General features: G+C 39.0%; 1 protein-coding gene across 3 annotated transcripts in view; it reads left to right on the plus strand.

Moving 5' to 3' along the window:
- kif18a (kinesin family member 18A) overlaps positions 1-27,361 on the plus strand; it is a 44,331-nt gene that overhangs the window by 6,209 nt on the left and 10,761 nt on the right. For all 3 annotated transcript variants that reach the window (XM_085402729.1, XM_085402727.1, XM_085402728.1), the window contains exons 5-12: positions 3,246-3,356; positions 3,531-3,728; positions 20,213-20,389; positions 20,516-20,590; positions 20,697-20,797; positions 25,493-25,655; positions 26,119-26,283; positions 27,170-27,291. In XM_085402729.1, coding sequence (XP_085258855.1) covers positions 3,246-3,356; positions 3,531-3,728; positions 20,213-20,389; positions 20,516-20,590; positions 20,697-20,797; positions 25,493-25,655; positions 26,119-26,283; positions 27,170-27,291 — 1,112 coding nt within the window. The remainder of the gene's footprint in view (positions 1-3,245; positions 3,357-3,530; positions 3,729-20,212; positions 20,390-20,515; positions 20,591-20,696; positions 20,798-25,492; positions 25,656-26,118; positions 26,284-27,169; positions 27,292-27,361) is intronic.

Raw genomic sequence — 27,361 nt, forward strand, 5'->3', positions numbered from 1 at the left:
GTCCAGACAAGATAAACGTTAAATGACATGTTAAATTGTGTTGAATATTTTTGTTGACATGTCCAGACAAGATAAACGTTAAATGACATGTTAAATTGTGTTGAATATTTTTGTTGACATGTCCAGACAAGATAAACGTTAAATGACATGTTAAATTGTGTTGAATATTTTTGTTGACATGTCCAGACAAGATAAACGTTAAATGACATATTAAATTATGTTGAATATTTTTGTTGACATGTCCAGACAAGATAAACGTTAAATAACATGTTAAATGGCGTGTGTGTGTATGTGTATGTGTGTGGGTGACAGAGAGAGAGAGAGAGAAAGACTTTTAATGTGATGATCTCATTTTAAGATTCAAATTCAATATATTTAGGCTGGTTGACTGAATTGGATCTTGTGTGTGTCTCTCTCTGTGCATGTGTGTTTCCATATGTGTCCATATTTCTGATTGTGTGGCTGTTATATATATTTTTTGCCGATTTTTTTCATTTAACAAGTATATTTGAGGGACCCTCAGCATGTTCAGCATTTTTTCAGCTGTCCATTTTGCTTTTCCAATTTTTCTGTTTAAGTTATTACCGTACTATTTCTGCTATTTTATAAGATTTGTGCTAAATATAGTATTTCTGCCAAATATAGTATTTCTGATTAATTATAGTTTTTCTACCAAATCATAGTACAGTATTTTTGCTTTTTAAAGGATTTTTATAGGATATTTATATTGCTTAATATAGTATTTCTGCTTTTTATAAGATTTGTGCTTAATATAGGATTTGTGCTTTTTATAGGATTTGTGCTTAATATAGTATTTCTGCTTTTTATAGTATTTGTGCTAAAACATAGTATTTCTATTAAATGTAGTATTTATGCTTAATCATACTATTTCTATATATTACTGCCAGGTCCCCAGGCAGCCAATCCTCTGTGAGGCTTGAGACATTCAAATTTACATATCAGGGCCTGCACGGCTTCCCAGCCAGCCAATCATATCTTAGGGATGAGACATTCAAATTTACAAATCAGGGCCTGGACTGCTTCCCAGCCAGCCAATCATATATGTGGGTTGAGGCCTTCAAATTTGCATATTGGGGCCTTCGTGGCTTCTAAGCCAACAAGTCATCCATGTCATGTATCTCTAAAAATCCATATTTTAATGATAAATTGTCAACACTTGAAGATTCCCCCATCTCTTCTGAACAAAACCGTGTAAGAATGACCGTTCTAGCCCCTACGGTTAGGAAATTATGGTCATTTGTTTGAGGGGAGTCCTCACTATGAGAAATAGACTACAAAAATCCTGTCTGTGTGCCGCGTGTGTGCACCTGTTTTGGCGGGAAAAAGTACACAGCCTCTCTGATTGGTGGATTCAAATTTAGCTGCTCCCAGTCTGCTTGACTGACCTAGAAACTTGCTTCTCTCGCCGTTTGTGTGTGTGTGAGACACACAGAGAGAGAGAGAGAGAGAGAGAAAGCCTTTTACAGTATTCTGCAAACTTTTATGATTTTACCAGCTTTTCTAATATGGACCTCACATTCTTGTTAACACTCCATGGCACAAATACTGTTCCCTTTAGGCTCTGTGTATGTGCGTGTGTGTGTGTGTGTGTGTGTGTGTGTGTATCAATATTTCTCCCACTTTAAAGTATTACTCCTCCATAATTGTATTTCTGTTAAATCAAAGTACTTGTACTACATCTTAGTACTTCTGCTCAATCATAGTATTTCTGCTAAATCATAGTATTTTTGCCAAATCATGGTTTTTGTGCCAAATCATAACATTTGTGTTATGTTATAGTATTACTACTAAGTGGAGGAATTTCTGTCATGTTACAGTATATGTGCTGATTACAGTATTTCTGATAAATCATACTATTTCTACTATATTATATTTTTCTTTCTAAATATAGCATTTCTGCTATATAATTGTATTTCTGCTATGTTATAATATTTTTGCTAAACCAGAGTATTTGTGCTGAAACATAGTATTTCTGCCAAATGATAGTATTTCTGTCAAATTATAGTATTTGTGCTAAAACATAGTATTAATTTAAAATTACAATATTCATACTTCATCACAGTGTCTCTGGTAAATCACAGTATTTCTGCTATGTTGTACTATTTTTCTAAATCATAGTGTTTCTGTAATGTTCAAGTATTTTTGGCTAAATATATTCTTTCTGTTATCTTATACTATTTCTCCTAAATTCTTGTATTTTTGAGAAGTTATCATGTTTCTGGTAAGTTACAATATTTCTGCTAAGTTCTGCTATGCTATTGCATTTCTGCCAAGTATTATGTTTCCTCTAAGATATTGCAGTTCTGCTAAGTTATTACATTTTAGCAAAGTTCCTTTGCTTCTGCAAAGTTTTTACAATTTCTGCAACTTTTCAGCTTTTTCAGCTAGTTTTTGCATACAGCTTCAGCTTTAAAGCATCCACGCTGCATTTTCGCAGGAAATGCAAATTTTTATAGTAATAATTGTCTTTTTTTTTTTTTTTTTTTAAATGAAATAAATATGGGAGAAAACAAATTTAAATTTGCACTTTGTGATGTCAGCAGTTGTAAAGATTAACTTCTGTTTGTTCAACTATCTTTCCATTTAACCAGAAACTTGCAAATCAGTAAAACTACTGCTTTCATTAAAATTGTTCTCCAGAATTGCTCAGTGGCGGTTCCATATAGGGAAATATATCATAGCACTTGTTCTTGTAATGTATAATTATTACATTGTGTTACACATAATATTATATACCATAATATATTTTATATATTTTTATTTGAGCAGGCTGGTTCTTTAAATAGATTCCTCTGCCAATGTGACTAACCAGAATCACTACTTCATGACTACTTGAGATGGTGCTTATCAAATGAATGAGGAATTTAACTCATGTTGCAGAAGAAGGAACTCACAGGGGATAAAGGCAGGGGAAAGCAAATCACGAAGCTAATTAAATGAATTGCCTCATTATTAAGACTGAGAAATAATGATATTGCACAGAAACACGTGGGAAAAAATGTAAATGTCTGAATAAAAGCATGTTTAGGTGTATGTTTTATTTTGTCAGGGGCAGATATGATGTATCACAGATTATCTTGCAGTATTAGACTGCGTTTCACTTAATTATCGTATCATAATTGCTGCTGTGCGAAATGTATTTTGATGGCAGTGCACTGCAAGTTATTTTTCCCTGTGTGGCGTCCTGTGTATGTTCACGTCTTTGTTTTTGTTTTTACTGACAGCCCAAATCTGCAGAGCAGATTCTCGAGGCTTTGGATTCTGGCAATCGAAACAGGACACAGCACCCGACTGATATGAACGCCACCTCTTCTCGTTCCCATGCTGTATTTCAGGTAAGCTAAATGACCAGAAATCATCAATAAATTAAGATATAAATACTAATGTTAAATATAAATAGAAAAGTTACGTTTTTTTAAAGACTCCTTATCGCTCCAATCATGTAACAGTGTATCAGACTTTAGTTTTTGATAACCTTGAATGAACTTTGTTCTATTGTTTTCCTCCAGATATATTTGAGACAGCAGGACAAAACTGCCAGCCTCAATCATAATGTATGTGTTGCCAAAATGAGCCTGATTGACTTGGCAGGCTCAGAGAGAGCCAGTGCCACCAACGCTAAAGGGGCACGCTTACGAGAAGGCGCTAACATCAACCGTTCACTCCTCGCCCTGGGAAATGTCATCAATGCTCTTGCTGACCCAAAGGTGAGTGAAAGTGAATGTACAAGGGACTACTTTACAATCACAGCTGTTTCTGAGAGCCATTTAAAACCTTTTAAAAAGCTTAAAAAAAACTTAGTAACATTAAAAAAAAACAATGAGTTGATAATATTGTTTCCTAACTGGCAAATAAAAGGTTTGGATGGTTACTATAAGGCAGCACCTGATGTTTTAAAACTGTAATATTGCAGTAAACAGAACCCTTAACTATAAGTATGCTCAACTCATTGTACACGTCTCGGCTTAAGCGGCTGCCATATTGCAGAGTACAAGGGTTGAATATGTTTGTTATAAAAGGAGACATTTTTGACCTCAATTCTCAAACCCAAAAATCTATACAGGCCATAAAACAGCCTTTTAATGCCAATTATATTAGATATTAGATTTAGGATTGTTTAATTTTTATTTTTTTTAAAGAAAATAATTTCCAAATTTTAAGATAAAGTATACATTTCTTATCTTACCTTACTAGCCTTTTAGGTTATATATATATAGGCTCTATATATATGTTTATTAACATTACTAATAGGGCTGGGCGATATATCGAGTTTTTTAAAAATATCGATATATTTTCATACGAGATATAAGATGTGACAATATTGTTTATATCGATATAGTATATGTTACGTTATAATTATACTTGTGGAGCCGCAAGTTTGCCTCTCTTTCGTCCACTTTTGTCTCTACGCAACGTTACTCGGCCTCGCCTCTAGTGATGGGATTTTTTTTTTAGAGAACCGGCTCTTTCGGCTCCGAACCGGCTCTTCAGGTTGTTTTGTTGCTTTAATTAATTTATTATTAACAACAATATAAAATTATGCACAAAAGGAATTACTAATGTAAAAAAAGAGTGGATTTATTTAGATATGTTTATATATAAATATATGCGGTGGCCCCAAGAGACAAAGCACGTACAAACTCCAAAACACATTTATTGCGTTAACTGAACTTCCAAAACAGAGCTACCTAGATCACTTATATTACACAATTGAAAGCATATGTATATTGTTTTCACGTTCTTCTGAGTTTTTACGTGTTTTGGAGTTTTTGTGTTTTGTCTCTAGGGGCCAAAAGTAATTATACTTTTATTTATTCACTCCACATAAAATGTAATATTACAAAAAACAACTATTCACATTTCTATTACTATTTAAATTTTCAGCTTTTTCCTTTTAAACAAATTTAAAGTGAAATAACACAAAACACTGCAAACCACAACACAATTAAATATCATCCGCAACTGAAAATAGTTGTGGATCATCACTATACCTTTCTAATGCTGGGCAGACACTGTGCGATTTTTTTTTTTTTTTTTTTTTTTTTTTTTTTTTTTTCCCCCCCAGTCGCGTGATTCAGCTCCTGCTCAAACTGTACGATTGACTCGCAGGGGTTAGAAGTTCATAGGTCACGATGCAGGGTCTCACACTATACGACCCGATGCTCTGATGCGACCTGAGTGCTCACACTGTGCGTACATAAAATGAAGGTTATAACAGAAATGCTGTCGCTCGCTCTCCCTCTCTGTCTTTCACTCACACAGACACGCACACCACCACCATCAACTTTGCTAAATTGCTAATGAAAAACATTGATCAGGCAGCTGTGATTGAGCAGCAATGTAGATCCAACTATTTTCACGGTTGTTGTGGTCGTGATAATTTTGTGAGGCCACATCGAAAAGGCTCGGATGAGCTTTCCAAAGTTCTACAAGTTGTGCCTCCATCGCTTGTGTCCAGATCACACGCTGCACTGCTGTGCTGCGCCGTCTTTTTCACTGACATTTGTGTGAGAAACTGCGGTGACACGCTCACGACGGTTGCAAGGATTTCAAACAGGTTTGAAATCCTCACAACCAAGCGATTGATGATCGGGAGCTGGTCGTGAGGTGTTAATCGCTTCTCGTTACCCCACGTATGCTACACGACGCACAATGAAGGCTAAAATCGGGCCGATCGCCAAAACGGTCGCACGACTCAAAAATCGGCTCAAAATGGGCCAAAAATCGCACAGTGTAAGCCCAGCATAATGTGACGTTGTTGACCCTGGCTCTCTTTCTCTCTCTTTCCCTCCCGCTCTGTTCCTGTCAGTGTTGGATAAGTTACTTTAAAAAAGTAATTAATTACTTAAGTATGTTAAATACAAAAGTAATTAATTACTTAAGTATGTTAAATACAATATTGATTATCTAATTACTGTGTCTGAAAAGTAACTTAATTACTCAATAAGTAATTTAACTAAATACTTCTTAAAATCCCTATAAACCTTGAGTGGACAAACAATAGAAATTAAACTCTTTAAATAATAAATTATTTTTTTTCAAAAACATACGAGTCAATATGAAATAGTTTAGCCTTTTAGCTTTCTGAATCATCTTTATTACATTCTATAAAAAAAAAACATTCTTTAATAATTACATTTTTTGGTAAGAAATGTAACTTTCTTTAGCAACATATCTGAATAACAAAAAAGCTTAACCTAACAAATGTTAAACATGACATGTATCACGCTGTAAACATTAAAATGTTTTAATTTTCAAAGCAATGAGTAACATATTCATACATAATGTATGTAATCATGTCATGTGTTTCAACAAAGTGAAGTTAACTCTGACCTTTGGTTAACAAACAGAATTCCTCTGAAACTTCCTCAAACCAATGAGCACCATATTTCCTGCATGCTGTATGCACTCACGTTTTCCAAAAACCTTTTTGTACTACTTAGTTGTCTCGTTTTTGAAAAACTTGTTTTATCTCATTAATGTAAGTCTCTCAAAGCGTTCACTTGACAGTCTGTTCCTTCTGGGTGTAAGCACAAGATTGCTGAGGCTAAAAAGCCTTTCGACTGGTGCGCTTGATGTTGTGGCTGTGTTGTACCTCAGTGAAATGTCCTTAATCCTGGGAAACTGGCTAAGAACACCCAGCTCAGACCCAGCAGATTTCAAATATTCCATCACCTCTGTTTCAGCAGAGTAGATACAGTCGCCCTCCTCAAATGAAAAAAAGTCATCAGTGGAGTCAGCAGGGTTCTTGTGATCTTGAGCAGGTTGTTGTCCTTCAAGAGACAACCCACGGCACTCTGTAGTAAGCATTGCCCTAACCATGTCTTTTTTCTCTTCTTCTCTGATCCAGCGTAACTTAAATTTAGGTAAAGTGACTGCAGCCAGGAGAGCTTCTTTATTGTCCATCATTGAGGAAAAGCGCACCTTGATCACCTATGAGACAAAAATACGTCAGACACTTCACATAAGAGCATGATAAATAAAACAAAAATTTATTTTAGGGTAAGGCCACATATATATAAAAAAAAAAAAAACACCCAGCACGCCCCTGCGGGCGGTTTATCCTTCAAGCTCGGGTCCTCTACCAGAGGCCTGGGAGCTTGAGGGTCCTGCGCAGTATCTTAGCTGTTCCCAGGACTGCGCTCTTCTGGACAGAGATCTCTGATGTTGTTCCCGGGATCTGCTGGAGCCACTCGCCTAGCTTGGGAGTCACCGCACCTAGTGCTCCGATTACCACGGGGACCACAGTTACCTTCACCCTCCACATCCTCTCGAGCTCTTCTCTGAGCCCTTGGTATTTCTCCAGCTTCTCGTGTTCCTTCTTCCTGATATTGCTGTCATTCGGAACCGCTACATCGATCACTACGGCCGTCTTCTTCTGTTTGTCTACCACCACTATGTCCGGTTGGTTAGCCACCACCATTTTGTCCGTCTGTATCTGGAAGTCCCACAGGATCTTAGCTCGGTCATTCTCCACCACCCTTGGGGGCATCTCCCATTTTGACCTCGGGACTTCCAGGTTATACTCGGCACAGATGTTCCTGTACACTATGCCGGCCACTTGTTTATGGCGTTCCATGTATGCCTTGCCTGCTAGCATCTTGCACCCTGCTGTTATGTGCTGGATTGTCTCTGGGGCATCTTTACACAGCCTGCACCTGGGGTCTTGCCTGGTGTGATAGACCCCAGCCTCTATGGATCTTGTGCTCAGAGCTTGTTCTTGTGCTGCCATGATTAGTGCCTCTGTGCTGTCTTTCAGTCCAGCTTTGTCCAGCCACTGGTAGGATTTCTGGATATCAGCCACCTCCTCTATCTGCCGGTGGTACATACCGTGCAGGGGCCTGTCCTTCCATGATGGTTCCTCGTCTCCCTCCTCTTTCTTGGGTTTCTGCTGCCTGAGGTATTCACTGAGCACTCGGTCAGTTGGGGCCATCTTCCCAATGTATTCTTGGATGTTCCTTGTCTCATCCTGGACTGTGGTGCTGACACTCACCAGTCCCCGGCCCCCTTCCTTCCGCTTAGCGTACAGCCTCAGGGTGCTGGATTTGGGGTGAAACCCTCCATGCATGGTAAGGAGCTTTCTTGTCTTTATGTCAGTGGCTTCTATCTCCTCCTTTGGCCAGCCTATTACCCCAGCAGGGTACCTGATCACGGGCAGGGCGTACGTGTTGATGGCCCGGATCTTGTTCTTACCATTCAGCTGACTCCTCAGGACTTGCCTGACCCTCTGCAGGTACTTGGTGGTTGCAGCTTTTCTAGCGGCCTCTTCATGGTTCCCATTCGCCTGTGGGATCCCCAAGTACTTGTAACTGTCCTCTATGTCTGCAATGTTGCCTTCTGGTAGTTCAATCCCCTCAGTTCTGACTACCTTCCCTCTCTTTGTTACCATCCGACTACACTTCTCCAGTCCGAACGACATTCCAATGTCATTGCTGTATAGCCTGGTAGTGTGGATCAGTGAATCGATGTCTCGTTCACTCTTGGCATACAGCTTGATGTCATCCATGTACAGGAGGTGGCTGACAACTGCTCCGTTCCGTAGTCGGTATCCGTAGCCAGTCTTGTTAATGATCTCACTGAGGGGGTTCAGGCCTATGCAGAACAGCAGTGGGGACAGAGCATCTCCTTGGTAGATCCCGCACTTGATGGTGACTTGTGCTATGGGCTTGGAGTTGGCCTCTAGTGTTGTACGCCACATCCCCATTGAGTTCCTGATGAAGGCTCTTAGGGTCCCATTGATCTTGTACAATTCTAGGCATTCCAGTATCCAGCTGTGGGGCATTGAGTCATAGGCCTTCTTGTAATCAATCCAGGCAGTGCACAGGTTGGTCAGTCTGGTCTTGCAGTCTCGGCTGATTGTTCTGTCTACCAGTAGCTGGTGTTTTGCGCCTCTGGTATTCTTGCCAATTCCTTTCTGTGTCCCGCTCATGTATTGACCCATGTGCCTGTTCATCTTATATATATATATATATATATATATATATATATATATATATATATATATATATATATATATATATATATATATATATATTGAAACAGTTACTATGAGTTTTTTCTTGAAAAAATTATCTACTAACTCTGAAGCAACAGAAGAACAGTTTGCTTTTGTCCACATTGCAGAACACTTTGAAGTTGCACTTCTGTAGATGAATTTTGCCTCATTTGCTTGAAGCCATTTCTCAACATCATGAAAAATTAAGTTCAGTGTGTATGATGCACACCTTAAGTGTGGAGGGAGAGAAAACTGTCCTTCAGATTCTGTGGAGAGGGTCTGCTCTTCATCTTCTTCGGATTCCTCATCAGAGTCTGATTTTTTGAACATTCTAAAAGCTTTGATAAAATTAGAGTTCAGTCCATAAGCCGAATGTACTTGCTCAATTTCATTGCAGATGACATGTGTGTCTCCCTCAAACTCTTTTACATGCTAGCGCTGCATGTCCTCATACAAAAGTAGAAGGATCAATCCAATGTGCCCTCATTCCGAGAAAACTTTTGTTATGGTTGGTCCAAATGTCAGCAGTTTGGAAATATATTCCAAACTCTCGAATGTCCCTTTAAGCTCCATTTCCATGTCAGCATAACACTTATCTAAGTAAGTAGAAAACGTTTTTCGATCGGGCAGTGCTACTTTTTTGCCACACACAGGTATTTTGTTTAATATGCACCTAAAAGACGGAGACTCTACAGTACACAGCGGTAGCATCTCTTCTGCAATCTTTTTTTTTTAAGCTCACCTTCAGACACTTTCTGTGCTGCTGAAGTAAAAACTTTTGCCTGCTTAGCAGGAGTTGCCGCGGTGTTATCCATGGATGATGAACAAGAATCACTCAGAAGGGTTTGTCTGTGCTGCCGTGTCAGGTGCTTCAGTAGATTACTCGTGCTATTGACAGCGGCCGATAGTTTTTTCTCCCCAGGACATAGTTTACATATTACTGTAATGTTCTTGTCTGCTTGTTTTAGAAAAGTGAAGTGACGTGAATATTTCCATTTCATACAGTGGGGCAAAAAAGTATTTAGTCAGCCACCGATTGTGCAAGTTCCCCCACTTAAAATGATGACAGAGGTCAGTAATTTGCACCAGAGGTACACTTCAACTGTGAGAGACAGAATGTGAAAAAAAAAATCCATGAATCCACATGGTAGGATTTGTAAAGAATTTATTCGTAAATCAGGGTGGAAAATAAGTATTTGGTCACCTCAAACAAGGAAAATCTCTGGCTCTCACAGACCTGTAACGTCTTCTGTAAGAAGCTTTTCTGTCCCCCACTCGTTACCTGTGTGAATGGCACCTGTTTGAACTCATCATCTGTATAAAAGACACCTGTCCACAGCCTCAAACAGTCAGACTCCAAACTCCGCCATGGCCAAGACCAAAGAGCTTTCGAAGGACACCAGGAAAAGTATTGTAGACCTGCACCAGACTGGGAAGAGTGAATCTACAATAGGCAAGCAGCTTGGTGTGAAAAAATCAACTGTGGGAGCAATCATCAGAAAATGGAAGACATACAAGACCACTGATAATCTCCCTCGATCTGGGGCTCCACGCAAGATCTCATCCCGTGGGGTCAAAATGATCATGAGAACGGTGAGCAAAGATCCCAGAACCACACGGGGGGACCTGGTGAATGACCTGCAGAGAGCTGGGACCAAAGTAACAAAGGTCACCATCAGTAACACACTACAACGGCAGGGAATCAAATCCCGCAGTGCCAGACGTGTTCCGCTGCTGAAGCCAGTGCATGTCCAGGCCCGTCTGAAGTTTGCCAGAGAGCACATGGATGATACAGCAGAGGATTGGGAGAATGTCATGTGGTCAGATGAAACTGAAGTAGAACTTTTTGGTATAAACTCAACTCGTCGTGTTTGGAGGACGAAGAATACTGAGTTGCATCCCAAGAACACCATACCTACTGTGAAGCATGGGGGTGGAAACATCATGCTATGGGGCTGTTTTTCTGCCAAGGGGACAGGACGACTGATCCGTGTTAAGGACAGAATGAATGGGGCCATGTATCGTGAGATTTTGAGCCAAAACCTCCTTCCATCAGTGAGAACTTTGAAGATGAAACGAGGCTGGGTCTTCCAACATGACAATGATCCAAAACACACCGCCTGGGCAACAAAGGAGTGGCTCCGTAAGAAGCATTTGAAAGTCCTGGAGTGGCCTAGCCAGTCTCCAGACCTCAACCCCATAGAAAATCTGTGGCGGGAGTTGAAAGTCCGTGTTGCTCGGCGACAGCCCCAAAACATCACTGCTCTCGAGAAGATCTGCATGGAGGAATGGGCCAAAATACCAGCTACTGTGTGTGCAAACCTGGTAAAGACCTATAGTAAACGTTTGACCTCTGTTATTGCCAACAAAGGTTATGTTACAAAGTATTGAGTTGTATTTTTGTTATTGACCAAATACTTATTTTCCACCCTGATTTACGAATAAATTCTTTACAAATCCTACCATGTGGATTCATGGATTTTTTTTTTTAACATTCTGTCTCTCACAGTTGAAGTGTACCTCTGGTGCAAATTACTGACCTCTGTCATCATTTTAGGTGGGGGAACTTGCACAATCGGTGGCTGACTAAATACTTTTTTGCCCCACTGTAAAACAGCCACTCGCTTCAGCCGAGTCCGACATCTTCTGCTTTAGAATACGACTATGCAGCAAACTGGCGCGAAATGACGTACAGCTGTAATACAGCGATGTTAAAGCGGCAGAGTTTACTTCTACGTTTAGAAGATAAATTATTGAAATTAAATAATGATTTTCAGCGAGTTTAATTATTTTACAATGTAACGCAAGTACATTGTAAGTAACTGTAATTAAAATACCTAAAAATGAACAGTAATCAGTTACTCTACTTTTTCAGTGGAAAATTAATTTAATTACAACGCGTTACACCCAACACTGGTTCCTGTGCTACTGCAAGTGTAACTACCGCCCCTCCCCCCTCTTCCCAGCGCAAAGCACAAGGCTCGCGTGCGGAGTGAAGCGGAAAAAAATTGTGAGAGAGAGGGTGAGAGAAAGAAAAGAAAAGAAAAACCCATGGCTCGCGATAAGGAGCCGGCTCGCATCGTTCACGTCAAAGATCCGGCTCCAAGAGCCATTTCGTTCGCGACCGACACATCACTATTTTCCGATGAGCTGTCATTAATCACAGGCTATAATGCTGCTGCTGGTACCTTTGTTTCAATAAATTCACGCTTCAAAATAAGAAGTCTCGGTAGCACTTGTTATATTCTTATTATGATGTCACACTATTAAGCATTAGAAAGGTATTAGTACGGTATTAACAAGTGCTTAATTCATCATTTATATATCATTACTCCTCCTTAGTATTCCATTTATAAATACAGATATGTTTATCCATCTGATACTGTTGCACCATGTACAGCTATCACTGCTACTATATCACTGCTAGTAATAATCATAAGCATAGTCATAATAATATATCTGTATTCACAAATGGCATACTGAGGAGGAGTAATGCTATTTAAATGATGAATTAACCACTTGCTAATACCTTAATAATGCTTAATAGTGTGGCATTATTTTAAAGTGTAAATTTATTGAAACAAGGTACCAGCAATACTATTACATCCAGTAACACAACATAAGTCAAATATAAGCACAAAAGTATTCTAAGTAGTGTTTTCCCTGCGAATTTGAAGCAAGTATAAAAGGACAACTTAACACTTGAGTTTAACAATAATTAGAGTAACTTAATAACCATGTAACTCTGGAGCTGAAGAATATTGTTGCATAATAAAACAGAAAATAATTTTCTACCTGGGATGTTGTCTCCAGGGTTGAGCTTTTTAACCAGCTGCTTAACGCCCTGCTTTTCCCACCATATAACTGCATTAGTAATTTCCATCCACCGTTTGCTCTTCCCGTTATATGCACTACAGCTAACGAGCCCTCGGGTGCAGTCATTTGTTTACATCTGGGTAGCACATCCCTACCTCTGAGTATCTCCTCTTTCAGAACCTGGTTGTACTGGACAGCATTTTTGTCTCAAGTGGTGAAACAAGTTTGCTGTTTCCACCTTTAGCAAGTATTGTGCTGCTTTGGAGGCTGTTGTAAAGGCATGGTGTTGCCATAGCAATGATATTGAGATATGGCATTTTTATATCGCATAAAGTTTATACTGGTATTACTGTGGACAATATAATATGCCACAGCCCATGGTGTAAGTATAAAGCTGTATGGGCCACATTGAATCCTAACTTTATTTGTTACAAATCAGTTTAATAGTAGCTTATTCTGACACTAAACAAAGAAATTAATACCGCCTAACAAATGGTGCATGTGGCGCAGGACACAGGATTGAGACCTTTGAGCTTGGGAAAGAGAGGAACTACTGAACAATTTTCAACTTAAGTGAGCTATACCAGCATTAACAATTATGCTTAGGATAGCATGCAAGCTAATGTTTTTTATTTGTTCGTTTTTACAGGCTTTTTTGTTATTTATAGTTTATGGGTGCTAAGTTTCCCTCTTCACTATAACAAAGTTAAGCATTATGTGTTCAGAGGCACAAAAAGTTGAAACGTTCACAAAACGACGTAGTTGGTGCAACAGTCACAGACGAACGTAACTAATGTTAAATGCTGTTTTAACTTACAGATAACACTAACCCATTGAAGTGTGTACAACTAAGTATATAGTGTACAAAATGAAGGTGTGCTAATAGACTTCTCTAAACTAGAACCACTAAGAGTATTTCATTAGTTTTGTTTAAAAATGTACAATTAATTTGTGAAACTGATATCTGGCAACTTTTTTTTTTTTTTTTAAATAGAAATTTTGTGCAAGCATTACATTTAACACTGGATCTACATCTCTTTGGTTTAGCATTTCAGAGGAATATACTGAGAAAACACATACTTTTTTTTATGACTTACCACCTTTAGCGAGTATTGTGCCAGGTATAAAAAAACTGGTATAAAAAAGTTACATTAAGGAGTATTTATAAAAATGTCTTCATTTGGAAACCGTAAATACAAATAAATAATACAATACAATTCAGTATTTTAAACAATACTATAATAACTAGCAAGACTAAAAGAAAATGCAGTTTATGTCATGTATAGTTTACTTCAACAGTTTTACATTCTGAGTTGGCTCTATTGACTTCACTTACGTAATCATCAACAACAGACTCTACAACAGTGTTAACAGGTATATTTATTTATAATGTTTATTTATAAGGTTTATATGTAGATGTCTCCATAAATAGAAACGGATACAGTGAACATAAAATATATTTCAGAAGGTCAAACTTTTAACCTTATTATTCCTTTGCTGTTCTGTATTTATAAGTGAAAAAAATAATGTTAAGATTTTTGTGGTTGTAGGTACATAAAGTTAACCAATAGTCTCTATATGAAACAGAGTGCCTGTGAAGTACAGAGTCAACTGAGTATTTGGGTATTATTTCATTCCAGTTGCATACATTAACCTGTCAAGCAGTGTTCTCGTTTTACACACAGTCTCAAGGGACGAGGCGTAAGCAGGCCACATGCATTTAGGAAGCGCTGTGCAGATCTACCACAGCCATATTGAAATGTGATCCAACTTCAACAGGTTACTTCATACTTGAGTTAAAGCAGTGTCCTTTCATGGGCGCTGTCCAGTTAGAGTCATACCATCCCACCATTTTTGAGTGTTGCAGTCATGCCTACAATGCCCAGCATTCGTTTCACATCCTGTCGCCATGGTTATTGGTGTTTCACTGTCTGCTGCTGGCAGATCAAGAATTCATGTTGTGGCCATTGTTTACAGGAAAGAATGTCCTCACTTGTGTCTGGGATGACATGCCATTTGTTTGAGTGAGAAGAATGTGTGTACTTGCATTTGGGCTGCTCAGTGTGTCATCTTCATGCTATGTTGCACAGAGGTTTTTGTTGTAAGTTGTTTGCCCTAGGCAATGTCCGAAGTAATTCAGATACATTTTACGATGCACCCTACTCTCCAGCTTGGCCTTCTATCTACACAAGGCCACTGTTTCGTGGTCATGAAAAGGGGACTTTCTGAAACTGTTGTAGAATATGGATATATTTGAAAGTTCATTTCTCGTAGAAGGGCAAAGCTAGGCTTTATTAAAGTGTTGACATGAGCCAGTTAGGGTATGTTGTAGCGGGGTACCTTACTATCAACCCTAGCTTTTTTTTTTTTTTTTTTTTTTTTTTTTTTTTCATTTTTATTACAGAGAAGGTGCATCCTTTGTCAATTTTTAGCTTTTAGATATAAGGATATAATCAAATATGATCTAGTAGGGTTGGGCCATATCTTACCATTCACGGTAATACCCGTATAATGTTAGGCAATGATAAGAAAATGAAATATTGCAATTAGAGCAGGGCGATATGGCCAAAAATATTTATCACGATATACATTTGAAAATTTGCGATAACGATATAACTGACGATATAATTGATGCGAGACAAAATACTCCACAACATTACTAGCGCAAAAAGACAACCTTCCATTAATTTTCACTTAAACAAGCAGCTGTTTTTTATGTACATTAAAGCTTTATAAAAATGTAACAGTGCAAATGCAAATTCCTTGCTGAAAGTTTAACCAAAAGGCATTTCCAGTAGAAATGGGCTGACATATCCTGAGCATAACCATATATAATATCCACTGAAGTTAAAAAGAGGTGCTTTGCAACATTAAACTGTAGTGTGCAGTACGTATTTTTTGGACCATAAGGCACATTGAGCTAAACAAAGCAGTTAGATAAATCAAACTTTATTAAACTCATTCTTCTTGCTTCCTCCACTTCTGTACCATTGATTCATTGATGTTGAATTCTCTGGCAGCTGCTCTATTCTGTCTTGTCTTAATGTTGGTTTAAAATGGAGCACTGTAACAAAAAATAATTTCCCCCAGGGATCAATAAAGTATTCTGATTCTGATTCTGATTATTCCCATGTTGTTGCAGTATATTAATGACTAGCCTTGTATTGTGGATGGATTATCTCAGTTGTTCTCCTGACTGACGTTTGGTCCGTTTACAGCATCCTGCCATGCGATTGCATTTGTCTCTAACCATGAGGAACCTTAGTGTTCATCCTCCAGCTTCACTGTTTATGTTATGCTAACATAGCTGTGTCGCTAGCGATCACGTAGCACATCATTATATACCAGCTAGCCCAACTTCAGTAACCCTACAAACGTCACTGCTGTTTAGTTTCCTGCCTTCATTTATGTTGGAAGTGATAGCAGAGCTGTACGTTTGAATCTTTTCAGAAATCTCTCAGTCAGAACATGCTATATCATGCTTAGGTAACTAGCGAAACTAGCGAGCTAACTTCCGCTAGCTTCCTGCTAACTTCTAACTCCGTTAAATGTAATAAATTTTGTTTTCATGGATGCCTGGAAGTTAAACTGAATTGTTACACCTGGTAAAGCAGCAATGCTGATCGTTTTATTAAAGATGAAAGAATTTAGACAGTTAACTCTCAGTGATGCTGCAGTGTTTGTTTGACCTGAAGTGTACTGAGTTTAGGACCCAGATTACTCCCAGATTTAAGAGCATCTTAGTCCGACAATTACGACAATAACGACGGCCGCTTGCATGTTCTGCAAAAAAAATGTGCTTTGTTGTGTATCTGACGGACAAACACCAAACCAGTTCCACATCACTGAAGTTAAACCATTTTTACAAACCAATTCTGGTTCATCTGTTTCACTCAACAATCGGCCATGTGCGTATGAAAACAAAGGCACTGCGCATGCGCGTTTTACTCCCACTCTATCGCGATATTTCATTTTCCTATCGTTGCCTAACATTATACCGGTATTACCGTGAACGGTATAATATGGCCCAGCCCTAATTGCAATAGAATATGGGTAAAACGCGGATGCGCAGTGCCTTTGTTTTGATATGCACATGGTGGAAAAAGCATGGCGGCGACAGAGAATGAGAAGGGTGAAAGCGGATTGATGAATGAAGCAGATGAACCAGAATTGGTTTGTAAGAATTCTGCAACTTCAGTGGTGTGGAACTGGTTCGGCTTTCGTCCGTCAGATACACAACTGGCCATTAAGGTGTCGCAGTTAAATACAACAAAATAAAACCAGTACTGGTACCATAACAAAGAAGATTTATTCATAACACACGCGAAAAGACCCAGGGAAATCAAGTTAACGATTTAAAAAAAAAATAACGCTAAAAACCCTGAAAACCATTAATTTCACACCCGAGCCTCAACTCTCACGGCCCGGTACCAAACAATTCCGGTCCGGGGGTTGGGGGCCGCTGATGTAAAGCACGCCGCCACTGGACTCTATAGTGGTACAAATTTGATCTCTAGACTGATAGATAAGTAAATTACCAAATGTAAAATTGGTAAAGTTGACAAGGGATTATGCTGTGGGACAGGAACTGGGCTACGTCATTTCGTTGTAATGAAAGGAACTCGTAATGCTTCAGCACATCAAGACATTTTGGATAATTTCTTGTTCGCAACTTTATGGGAACTTTTCGGGGATGGTCCCTGTCTGTTTCAACATGACTGTGCACCAGTGTACAAAGCAAGGTCAATAAAGACATGGATGACTGACTTTGGTGTCGAAGAACTTGACTGCACAGAGTCCTGACCTCAACCTGCTAGAACACCTTTGAGATTAATAAGAGCGGAGGCATGCAACATCACTATCTCCCCTCACAGACGTACTTCTTGAAGAACAGTCCCGTAAATTCCCAATAAAAACATTTCTAAACCTTGTGGAAAACCTTCCCAGAAGAGTTGAAGCTGTAGCTGCAAAGATTAAGCCGACATATCATATTAAACCTTATGGATTAAGAATAGGATGTTACTCAAGTTCATATGCATGTAAAGGCAGACGAGGGAATACTTTTGGCAGTATAGTGTAGTTTAGCTTCTGCGACTCAGAGACACCTGTAGCAGCAATTGCTTGAAGTACTTGTTTTCTATATAAATTTATCGGTCTCACGTTATTTTGGAGGAATTTCGGTCCACTTGGCTTTTACGATGTCGCTTCAGTTTATTGAGGTTTGCAGACATTAATTTGTGCGCAACTCTCATAAGGTCAGTTTGGGCCAAGCTGTAGCTATTGGACAGGTGGCCTCACATTCGATTCAGGAATACTTTAGTTTATAGAAGTGTTCATGTTCGACTCAATGACTACAGAGCGCCCAGGTCTTGTGGCTACAAAACAATGCTGGACAGTTGGTATGAAATATTTGTGCTGATATGCCATGACTCTGTGTATTATGGCCAAACATTTCCACTTTAGTATAGTCTATTCAAAGCACATTGTTGCAGATGTCTTGCGCTGTGATCAGATGGGACTTTGCAAGCCTAATTGTGCTGCCACATTCTTTTTAGAGAGAAGATTCTTTCTCTTGGGAACTTTTCCAAATAAGCATTATTTTATTGTCTTTTTCAAATTGTACTGTCATGAATTTTAACATTTAACATGCATGTCAGGTCTCTGACCAGAGTTAACATGTCAAATGTGTGATTGGGAAATATCTTGAGTGTTTTCAGTGGAATGTTCGGAAATTCCCAGTTTGATTGGCAGCAACAGTTGCTTCTTTAATGTCATTATTGATTTTTTCCTCCTTGGCATTGTGTTAAGAAACACCTCACCTGCTAAGAAGACGTAAAACGTTTGCTTTTAGAGAGGTGCTCACATTTGCTGATGATCATTTAATCAAATGCATTGACTGGCAGCACCCAGCTGCTACTTACTGTTTTAATTCATACGGAAACTGTAAGGGTGGACTGTTTTTCGCGCACTGCTGCTGCATTTTCGTTTAGTTTTAAGTAAATAATGGTGAAGTGAATAATATGTCATGTGTTCTTGTTCATCTGAGGTTGTTATTAGCTAGTTTTAAGACCTAGCAAGAACCACATGATTTTTATTTAATTATGTGGCTGTACTTTTGTTGAACAATGACTATAATACCATTTTACCATTTTGTAGCACACCCAAGTGTAGTGGATGGGTAGCTCTCTATCAGAAGTGCAAAAAGTAACAGCTGCCCCCAGCTTTCTCTCCCAGCTCATGTCATTATTATGCACACATTACACTTTGCTTTGATACAACCTTTTTAACAGACCTCCACATATGGGATATGGATCGTCTCCACGTATCCCATGTAAGCAAACTTTTTCTTCAACTGTGTTTGTATGTGTTAAAGAAAAGAGATGGATCAATAGAGTGACTGGACCATGACTTTTTCTGAAGGATATTGTATTTTTAACAAGAAGAGCCTCGGCTAACTTTCCTGTTGTTTTGATATGTAAAAGGTGTTGGCTTGTTTCCAATCCTGCGAATGTGAATTTGGTGTTATTTCGTAGCTACTTGCAATGTTTAGATGAGTTCAGATTCTTATATTCACCTATAAGTTGTGGTGATCATTTTGCACAGACTTAATAATAATGAAATAATGAAATTAAAACAAACGGTTGGAGTTTGGCTGACATATTACCTTCTAGATACTGACTTTGGAACAACTTTGAACTCCTGATCTTATTAAAACGGTGATTTTGTTTCCCCCCCAAAAGGCACGGTTATCCTGAAACTCCCAAGACCTGACATGAACAATGGCTGAATCCAGATGTTATCTTTTTTTTTCTTCCCAAAGAGAAGTGGAGGCACAGCTGTGGTCCCTAAAAGAGACCATTTTACACTCCTCTTGCTAACTCGTCTTTAATGTGACTTTCTGCAGTCCCAATGCTCACGAGACTCTGACTCACCTAAGCAGCTGTAGTTTATCTGCTGCCATTATTAAGACTTGAGCTATGTTCACAGACCAGCTGAGAAAGATTTCAAATCTAAAATGAACACTCCGTGCTGAATTTTGTTCCCTTTTAGGTTTATTGGTCCCCACCAGACAGTGAAATGTCAATAAGATTTTCTTGTGGCGGGTGTCCAGATGGAGATGCATCCTAGGGCAATTCCCATGAAGGGTTATTACTCTGCATAAAGTATAAATAAGGTTCAATCAGGTTTATTTTTTGTGTTGTTTTGTCTAATTAGTAAAAATCTCAATTCTGAGTTTGTTCCTTTTCTTTTTTTATTATCATTTTTTTAAGTAAGCACAAGCTTGGAGAGTTTCCTGTGTTTTCTGGATACTTGTCTATCTACATTATAAAGAAACCTAACCCTTTTTGTGCCAACCCTGATTTTTCTCATGTGTTTCAGAGTAAAAAGGCTCATATACCGTACAGAGACAGCAAGCTGACGCGGATACTTAAAGACTCCTTGGGAGGCAACTGCAGGACGGTTATGATTGCCAATGTTAGCCCCTCTTCCAAATCATATGATGACACCCATAATACCCTAAAGTATGCCAACAGGGCTAAGGAGATCAAGTCCTCGGTTAGTGTTCAAGTCATATTGTGTTATGGTCACCAGTTGTAATCCTAGCTGTGATTCTTGGACCATGAATATACAAAATGACATTATATTAGCCATCCGTTTTTCTCTCTACCTTTACCTTGACAGCTGAAGAGTAATGTTGTCAGCTTGGACAGTCACATTGGCCAGTATGCTGTGGTCTGTGAGAAGCAGCGGCAAGAGGTAAGACAAAATAACAAACAGGACAACTAATTACTTTGTATTTGGACAATCGGACATGGTCATGATAAGTCCTGACTGATATCAATGTTCTATTTAATCCCTAAAGATCATGCAGTTGAAGCAGAAACTAAAAGAATATGAGACGAAGAGCACGGGGGCTGGGGCTTTTAGCACAATCTCTTCCCAGAAGCAAGAAGAGTTCAAAAGGTAAGCAAGTCCATGAGCGTGACTCAGAGTGTAACTTGTTACTTTATGTGTCATAACCACTTTTATTGTAAAGCGTGTAACTGGAATGAAGACAATGATTCAGGCAGAGAGCTTGTGGCCTGCATTTGCTAATGTATCGGACAATAATGACGCATTATGTGGTTTTGTAAATGGTTCTGGCAGCTGTAGATCCATTAGATTCTATAAAGAAGTGGAACAGGGAACGTAAGGTGTAATTGGGTGTAGTGGGTCAGGTTGTATAATCAAGAATGATATCCCAATTTACAGCATTTTTAATGTGGCCCTTTGTCTTTGTTCATTGGCATTTGTGGTAGATTAAATATTATGAAATTAGCTTATAGCAATGAGCCTTTTATTAAATCTGCTCAGCAGCTTGAGAATATATTGAGCTGCTTGATTCAAGATTTATACTAAAACCATCACTTGATGGAATAAAATGAGGTCAGTGGCATAAATATGCTGTCTTGAATTGGTATGCATCGTACAAAGCCTTTATATGAGTTGCTAGATCTGCGTTATTTAATGTTTACATTCACTCAACTTTTAATCAGCGTTGGCTCCAAACTTATTGACAGCCTGTCAAAGAAGTCTCCAAGGAGGCATTCTGAAAACTTTGCAGAGAGCACCCCACAATTCAAGAACCAACATGGCGTGTTATTTAAAAACAGCATGAGGATGTTCCAGTTTTTGTGTTTAACGAGTCTGGCTTTGAGTGTGGGCATATTTCAGTATCTTTGATCTAATGGCCAAATATAATAGCAGGCATGTTCAGCCATAACCCTGATGCCTTTGGCCTCTTTGAGTAGCTATGAAGTCTCCTCTGTGTTCAAAATGAAACCATTATTATAGACTTGTGAAATTTATTGCTCAGGACATGAGACTCATCACTGTTATTCTCCTATAGGGTGCAGTTCTAGTTTAAGAAGTCTTCTAGAAATGATGGTGCATGCTCGTTGTTATTTTATAATTTAATAAATAATAATAACATATTTTGTTTATTAGGCTATTAGGGTGGGCAGGTGTAGTGTATTCAGGTGGGTTTAGCTAATCTAGAGCTTTAAAAACAAAGCAAACCACCAAAAAACAACTTTAAATAGCACGCAGCATTGTTCAAAGATGAGGTATGAGTTAAGGTGACTACATCCCTACTAAATAGGCTATTAAATGACATGTAACGAGGATGGTCATTTCCACCTCCATGTGGGTTTTTTTTTCCCTTGGACTCTACTAGAGTAGTTTTGCATCACCTACAGGCCTCCCTTTAAGCTCACTGTCTTCTGATTGGCTACTCCTGTCAAACAGAAGATTTTAACAATAGATAGGGATTCAGGTGCTCATAGTCAGGTAGGTGGGATGACCGTATGAAGGAAGCTCTTTTTGATGTCAGAAATATCCAGGAGTAGAAAAAATGTGAAACAAGTATTAGTCTGAAGCCTGAGCTTTTTATTAACGCAGGGATTGCTTGCACATGCACTGACTTTGGCCATCCACCATTAGCTCCACTTTAAAGACAGCCACTTTACAAAAGGTACCTTTGAACACCAGACCTCGGAATCACAGTTCTGCATGAACAGTCGAGCAGTTTTTATGTAGCTGTTGTCTTGCGGCCTGTTTTGCTCTGTGTATTTTCTGATAATTAATCTGGGGTTTTGTAGCCGATTAAGAAAAGTGGTGTTTAGTTGCAAGACATCACTGTCACCTTTCTCCAGTACTTCCGGAGGGTTTCTCAAGGCATTCCCAGTCCAAACAAGATTATCTAGAATTCCTAAAGCTTTGTTTGGGTTTGCCTTTGGATTTAATCGGAGACCCTAACAACCTCCACAGGCCCCTTTTTTAAGGAAAAGTGGCTGGTATTTAACTGCAGATGCATTCTGAATGTCTCCACCCCTCATCTCGTTCTTAAAGGAAGAACCATGTGACGAAAACTCCTTCTGGCACTTTGCATCTGTAATATCATTCATAGTGTCAGCACGTGGAGCTCCTGACAGTCAATTGCAAGACTCGTGTTACTTTATCTAACATACCAGTCTACCTGCCAGTCTCCCAAGCAAAATTCACCTCAGTGATAAACAAGAAGTAAAGATATTTGATTTCCTTCTTTTGGAGAGAAGCAAGTAGTTCCTAAATAAATCTGTGCTGTCTATCTTTTCCTAGCAGAGTGTAGAGGAACACACCCGAACTACTGTGAATGAAGCTAGTAAAATCCACATTTTAATTGTCTTTCAACGGTCACCAGTGACAATTTGTGAAATGATACAGGATGGATTTGTGACGGCAGAAAGTCTATGAAGAGCTTGTCCTCAAGTTTTTCCTAAACATTATCCCAAAGCTTAAATGCACTCTTAAACCAGGAGTGGCACTTTTCATGTATCGCACATGAAAACTTGCTAAAATAGGAGCAAAGTGACTTTGTTTGGCCCAAGGCAATCCTACATGCTTTGTATGCCGACATAATGTTGGTGTGCAGTGGCAAACACCAGCTGCTGTTTATTTATTTGTATGTGCCTCCATGCGTATATAATCACACTTAGGCCTTTAACAGAGTTTTTGAAAGCTGACCTGTCCACAATGTACTGAAAACAAAGTGTGTGAGCCAATGATAGCAGTCCTGCTAAATTCCTAATGAAATGAGTCCAGCCCACCTTGTTTCCCTGATCATTTTTACTTTTAAGCAGCTTGTTTTTGTTACTCCCATGAAATGCTGTCCCTTGAAATCTGCGCTTAGGCCTCCTGGAAAACTGTTACTTCCTGGAAAACAGCGCGTCTTCAGTGATGACCTCATGCTGCACTAGTGGGTATAACAAGTCCCATTAAAAAAACATTCCACCCAAATAGCCTTTTTTCCCTCCTCTTTACTGATATACCACTGGTTTAATTGTTGGGATTAAATGTGTAATGTATAGTGTAGGAAATGCATCAGAAAAAGACACAAATACACTTTCTCACAGCATTTAGAGAGAGTTCTTTATTTATTTTTATGGGCTTTTCCCCCCCTTTGGATTAAATCTGCAATATTGTACTAGCAGATACAAGCAAATTTAACATCTGCAACATTTCCTCGTGATTATTTACCTTTACTCATCCCTGAACTCAGTGCAAAGGATATGCATTTTAATAATAATAATAATAATAATAATAATAATAGTGATCGACAGTGTGACAGCAATTAACTGAACTTTCAAAAGAAAGCAGAATAAGTAAAGGGCCCACTTGGCTCTACATTTAAAGTAACTAACTAAATATTTGTTATTATGTGAATTATGATTATTTCTATGCAGACATTTTATCTGTCGGGATTTGAAACTTTTGGCACTGGACAGTTTTGTATTCTGAAACATGGATAAAATTACACAAATATGCAGTTAGTTGGTGTCTCCTGGGACCAAGTTATGCTAGCGCTGATTAAAATTGCTATAATCCACATTAGATAGATTTCTTCTTTAATCTTGAGTCTCGAATGACAGCCGTGCCTCCAAAGCCTTTTTTTTTTTTTTTAAATGAAATTATATATGCACATTTATTTATTTTAATTTGGAAAAAAAAATTTCACATCATCACCATCATTACATCTAGTAATCTTTCAGGCATTAAGCGGCATCTGTTGGGGTACTTGAGTTAGGGGTAGGGAGGGGGGCAAGGAAAAGCTGAATGAGTCTCCCTCCCACACATTTCATTCACTGGCATCAGAATTCACAACTCGCACAGTGAGAGGCTCTGAATAGAGGCTGCACGCTTCTCACACTATTAAAAATTCAGCAGTCTAGCAAGGCCACGACGTCTCCTACGTCACTGGAGTTGCATTGAAGAGTGCAGTCACATTTCAGCGACAGCTCTCCAGCCTTATTTACCTGCATACCTCTGCTATCTCTCCTCCTGAACTAGACAGCCCTTTGAATCCAACCTGGACATCACCTCAGCTCTAGTCCAGGAAGAAGCTAAGAAGATCTTACGGTCGCAGTGCAAACAGAAGTGGCATGTTGTGAAAGTTAATGATTCGTGTTAACATTATAAGAGATGGCTGTCATCAGATCATATACTTTCATTTATTAGCTGTATTATTGCATTTGCTAATGTATCGGACAATAATGACGCAGATTAGATGTGTTGTGAAAATATTACATATCTCGTGGCCTTTTAAGGAGCTATTAGAAACTTTTAAGATCTTTTGGCACTGCAATGTATTGATAGATTGATAGATTTGCCCCTTTACATGTTGCACACACAGCAGCTATTAATCACATTTGGCTCCAAACCCTCTGGTGGTGTTGTTTTATTGCACTGGATTATACTAAGAAGTGTTTCTAATATTTTGCCCCCATTCATCTATGTGAATCGGAGGGAACCAAAGCAACTTGCAGTGTAATATTTTCCCAAAGCTGCAGCGCCACGGCCTCAAAAATCACGAGCGTCTCTTTGACATTACCAGCAAAACTGAAACCTTTTAGCTTCACACTTGCATTGCAAGCTGTTATCACTCCTGTTATTGATTTTTTTTTTTTTTTTTTTTTTAAGGGCAAATCCACATTTGCCCATTAAAAGTATACATTACAAAGTATACACCTGCTCTGACTTTATGTAATTACACACCAAGTGGGTCAATTCATATTGCTTTTTTAAAAAAAAAAGTTTGGCATTTTAAGCTGAAGCTTCTAATGAAAAAGTCTCTGTCTCCAGGGTGTCAGAAACGCTGCAGCGAATCTTCTCGAGCCGAGCCCAAATCAGGCAAGAACAGCTGGATTTGGAGAGACAGCTGAAGGAGAATGAGCTGCGCCAGCGCTACAGTGAGGAGGACAACCTGCAGGTCCAATACCTCTGTGCCAAGGAAAAGACTGAGAAGGTAGCTGATGCTTACTCTGCTATCCACAGTTTTCATCATCCCTGCAGAAAAACAGCTGCTGACTCATCGTTTTACTTCTCCGCTCCCTGTAGTTGTCTCAGTCTCTCATTTACGCCACTACGGGAAAGGGTCACTGCTCATCAGTGCCTGGCTCTTTTCTGTCATGTGTGTGTGTACCAGTGTTATTCTCAGCTGTGATAGCATTTTAAATAGAAAAGAGAATTCTTAAGAAGTGTTTAGTACCACACCTGTGTACTTGACTATGTGCGTATGTTTTTAGTCTTTTATTTTATTCAAATTGTTGACCCAACTTGTTTCCGACATTGGCTCAAAACCAGAAAACCCCAAAAAAAACAGCTTGTTCGCAGCTATAATTATTCAGACCACGAACACAGTTAATGGTGTGTAATTCTAATACGAGCACAACACAATCCATGTTACCGTTTGATGTGTTTTTCAACAGGCCACTTGTAAGCACGAGCGGAAGATTGCCAGCTTACGGACTCAGCAGCAACACATTTGCAAGCGTTTGAAGGAGGCAGAAACGCGTTTCCTGGAAAACGACGGCTGGCTTCACCGCGTCGAGAACGAGATTAGGTTGTTGAAGTCGAACGATCAAACCACAGAGGTGAGTTGAACTCGTTGGCCCGTTGTTTGTTTGTTTTTTTTGGGGGGGGGGTTTAACTGGCGGTACGAAAAGAGCAATTCACTGGCAAACATGAATCAACTTCTATCTTCCTTTAATTTGTTTATTTATTAAGTATTTCTGATCATTTTACGCAATCAAGATTGTTAATACTTGTCAGTCTTTGATCAGTAGAGCCAAATAGTAAGTAACACTACCTAATTACATAACTTGGAAGACAAGTGAGCACGATTATATGAAGAGAAAAACTTTACAATGTGGGTTACATCCGTCAAAACTCACTGCTTGGTGTTTTTTGTTTGTTTATTTTGGAAGGTGGGCTGTGTCTCTACTGGTGTCGTGACTGTCTTTGTTTTCTTCCCATCTGTTCTCCCAGTAATTAGAACCGTGCTCATTTTATTTCTCTAGCTCACTCGTGGATCACTGAAGAGAATAAATCAATACCCTTTACTCATCCCTCACACAGCAGCCAGTTACCTAAAACCATGTCCATGTTATTTTTTTCTGCTTTATCCTTTCTTCCAGGAACTGACCCAGAACTATGACGCATCCACCCGGTCAAATGTTCTCTCTGCTGTTGTTTCGTAGTTTCTTTACGTCAGAGTTACGTTCCCTTTTTTTTCTTTTTCTTTTTTTATTCCCCATCTTTTTCCCCTCCCTTTCCTTACCCCGAGTTGACAGCTTTTCTGGTGAAACATGGATGAACTTTGTGTCTTTTCCCTAGTATCCTAACCCCTCTGCCATCTTTTTTTTTTCTTGGTTCTTCTTCTTTTTTCTTCTTCTAATTCTGCCCTCCAGAGTACTTATGTTAGAATGGCTTTTGACTTGTCACTTCTGCTGTCTGACCTCAATTCTCCCCTTGGTTTAGGTGTTAGAGAAGAAGCTACACTGCCACAGATTTGAGCTGCAGGTAAATGATCTCAAACAACACATCAAGCAGATGGTCAAGCTCACCAACCTGCAGGATCAGGAAAACAAGCGCATGCAAAAGTAGGTTGGGCCAGAGTGAATTCACTCTGAATTAAGTGAACTCTTACTGCGGCACACCCGGAGAAGTTTG

This window comes from Rhamphochromis longiceps, linkage group LG1, assembly GCF_057381845.1.
Source record: "Rhamphochromis longiceps isolate RC_006_pf linkage group LG1, R_longiceps_female_GT1.1, whole genome shotgun sequence".
Lineage (NCBI taxonomy): Eukaryota > Metazoa > Chordata > Actinopteri > Cichliformes > Cichlidae > Rhamphochromis > Rhamphochromis longiceps.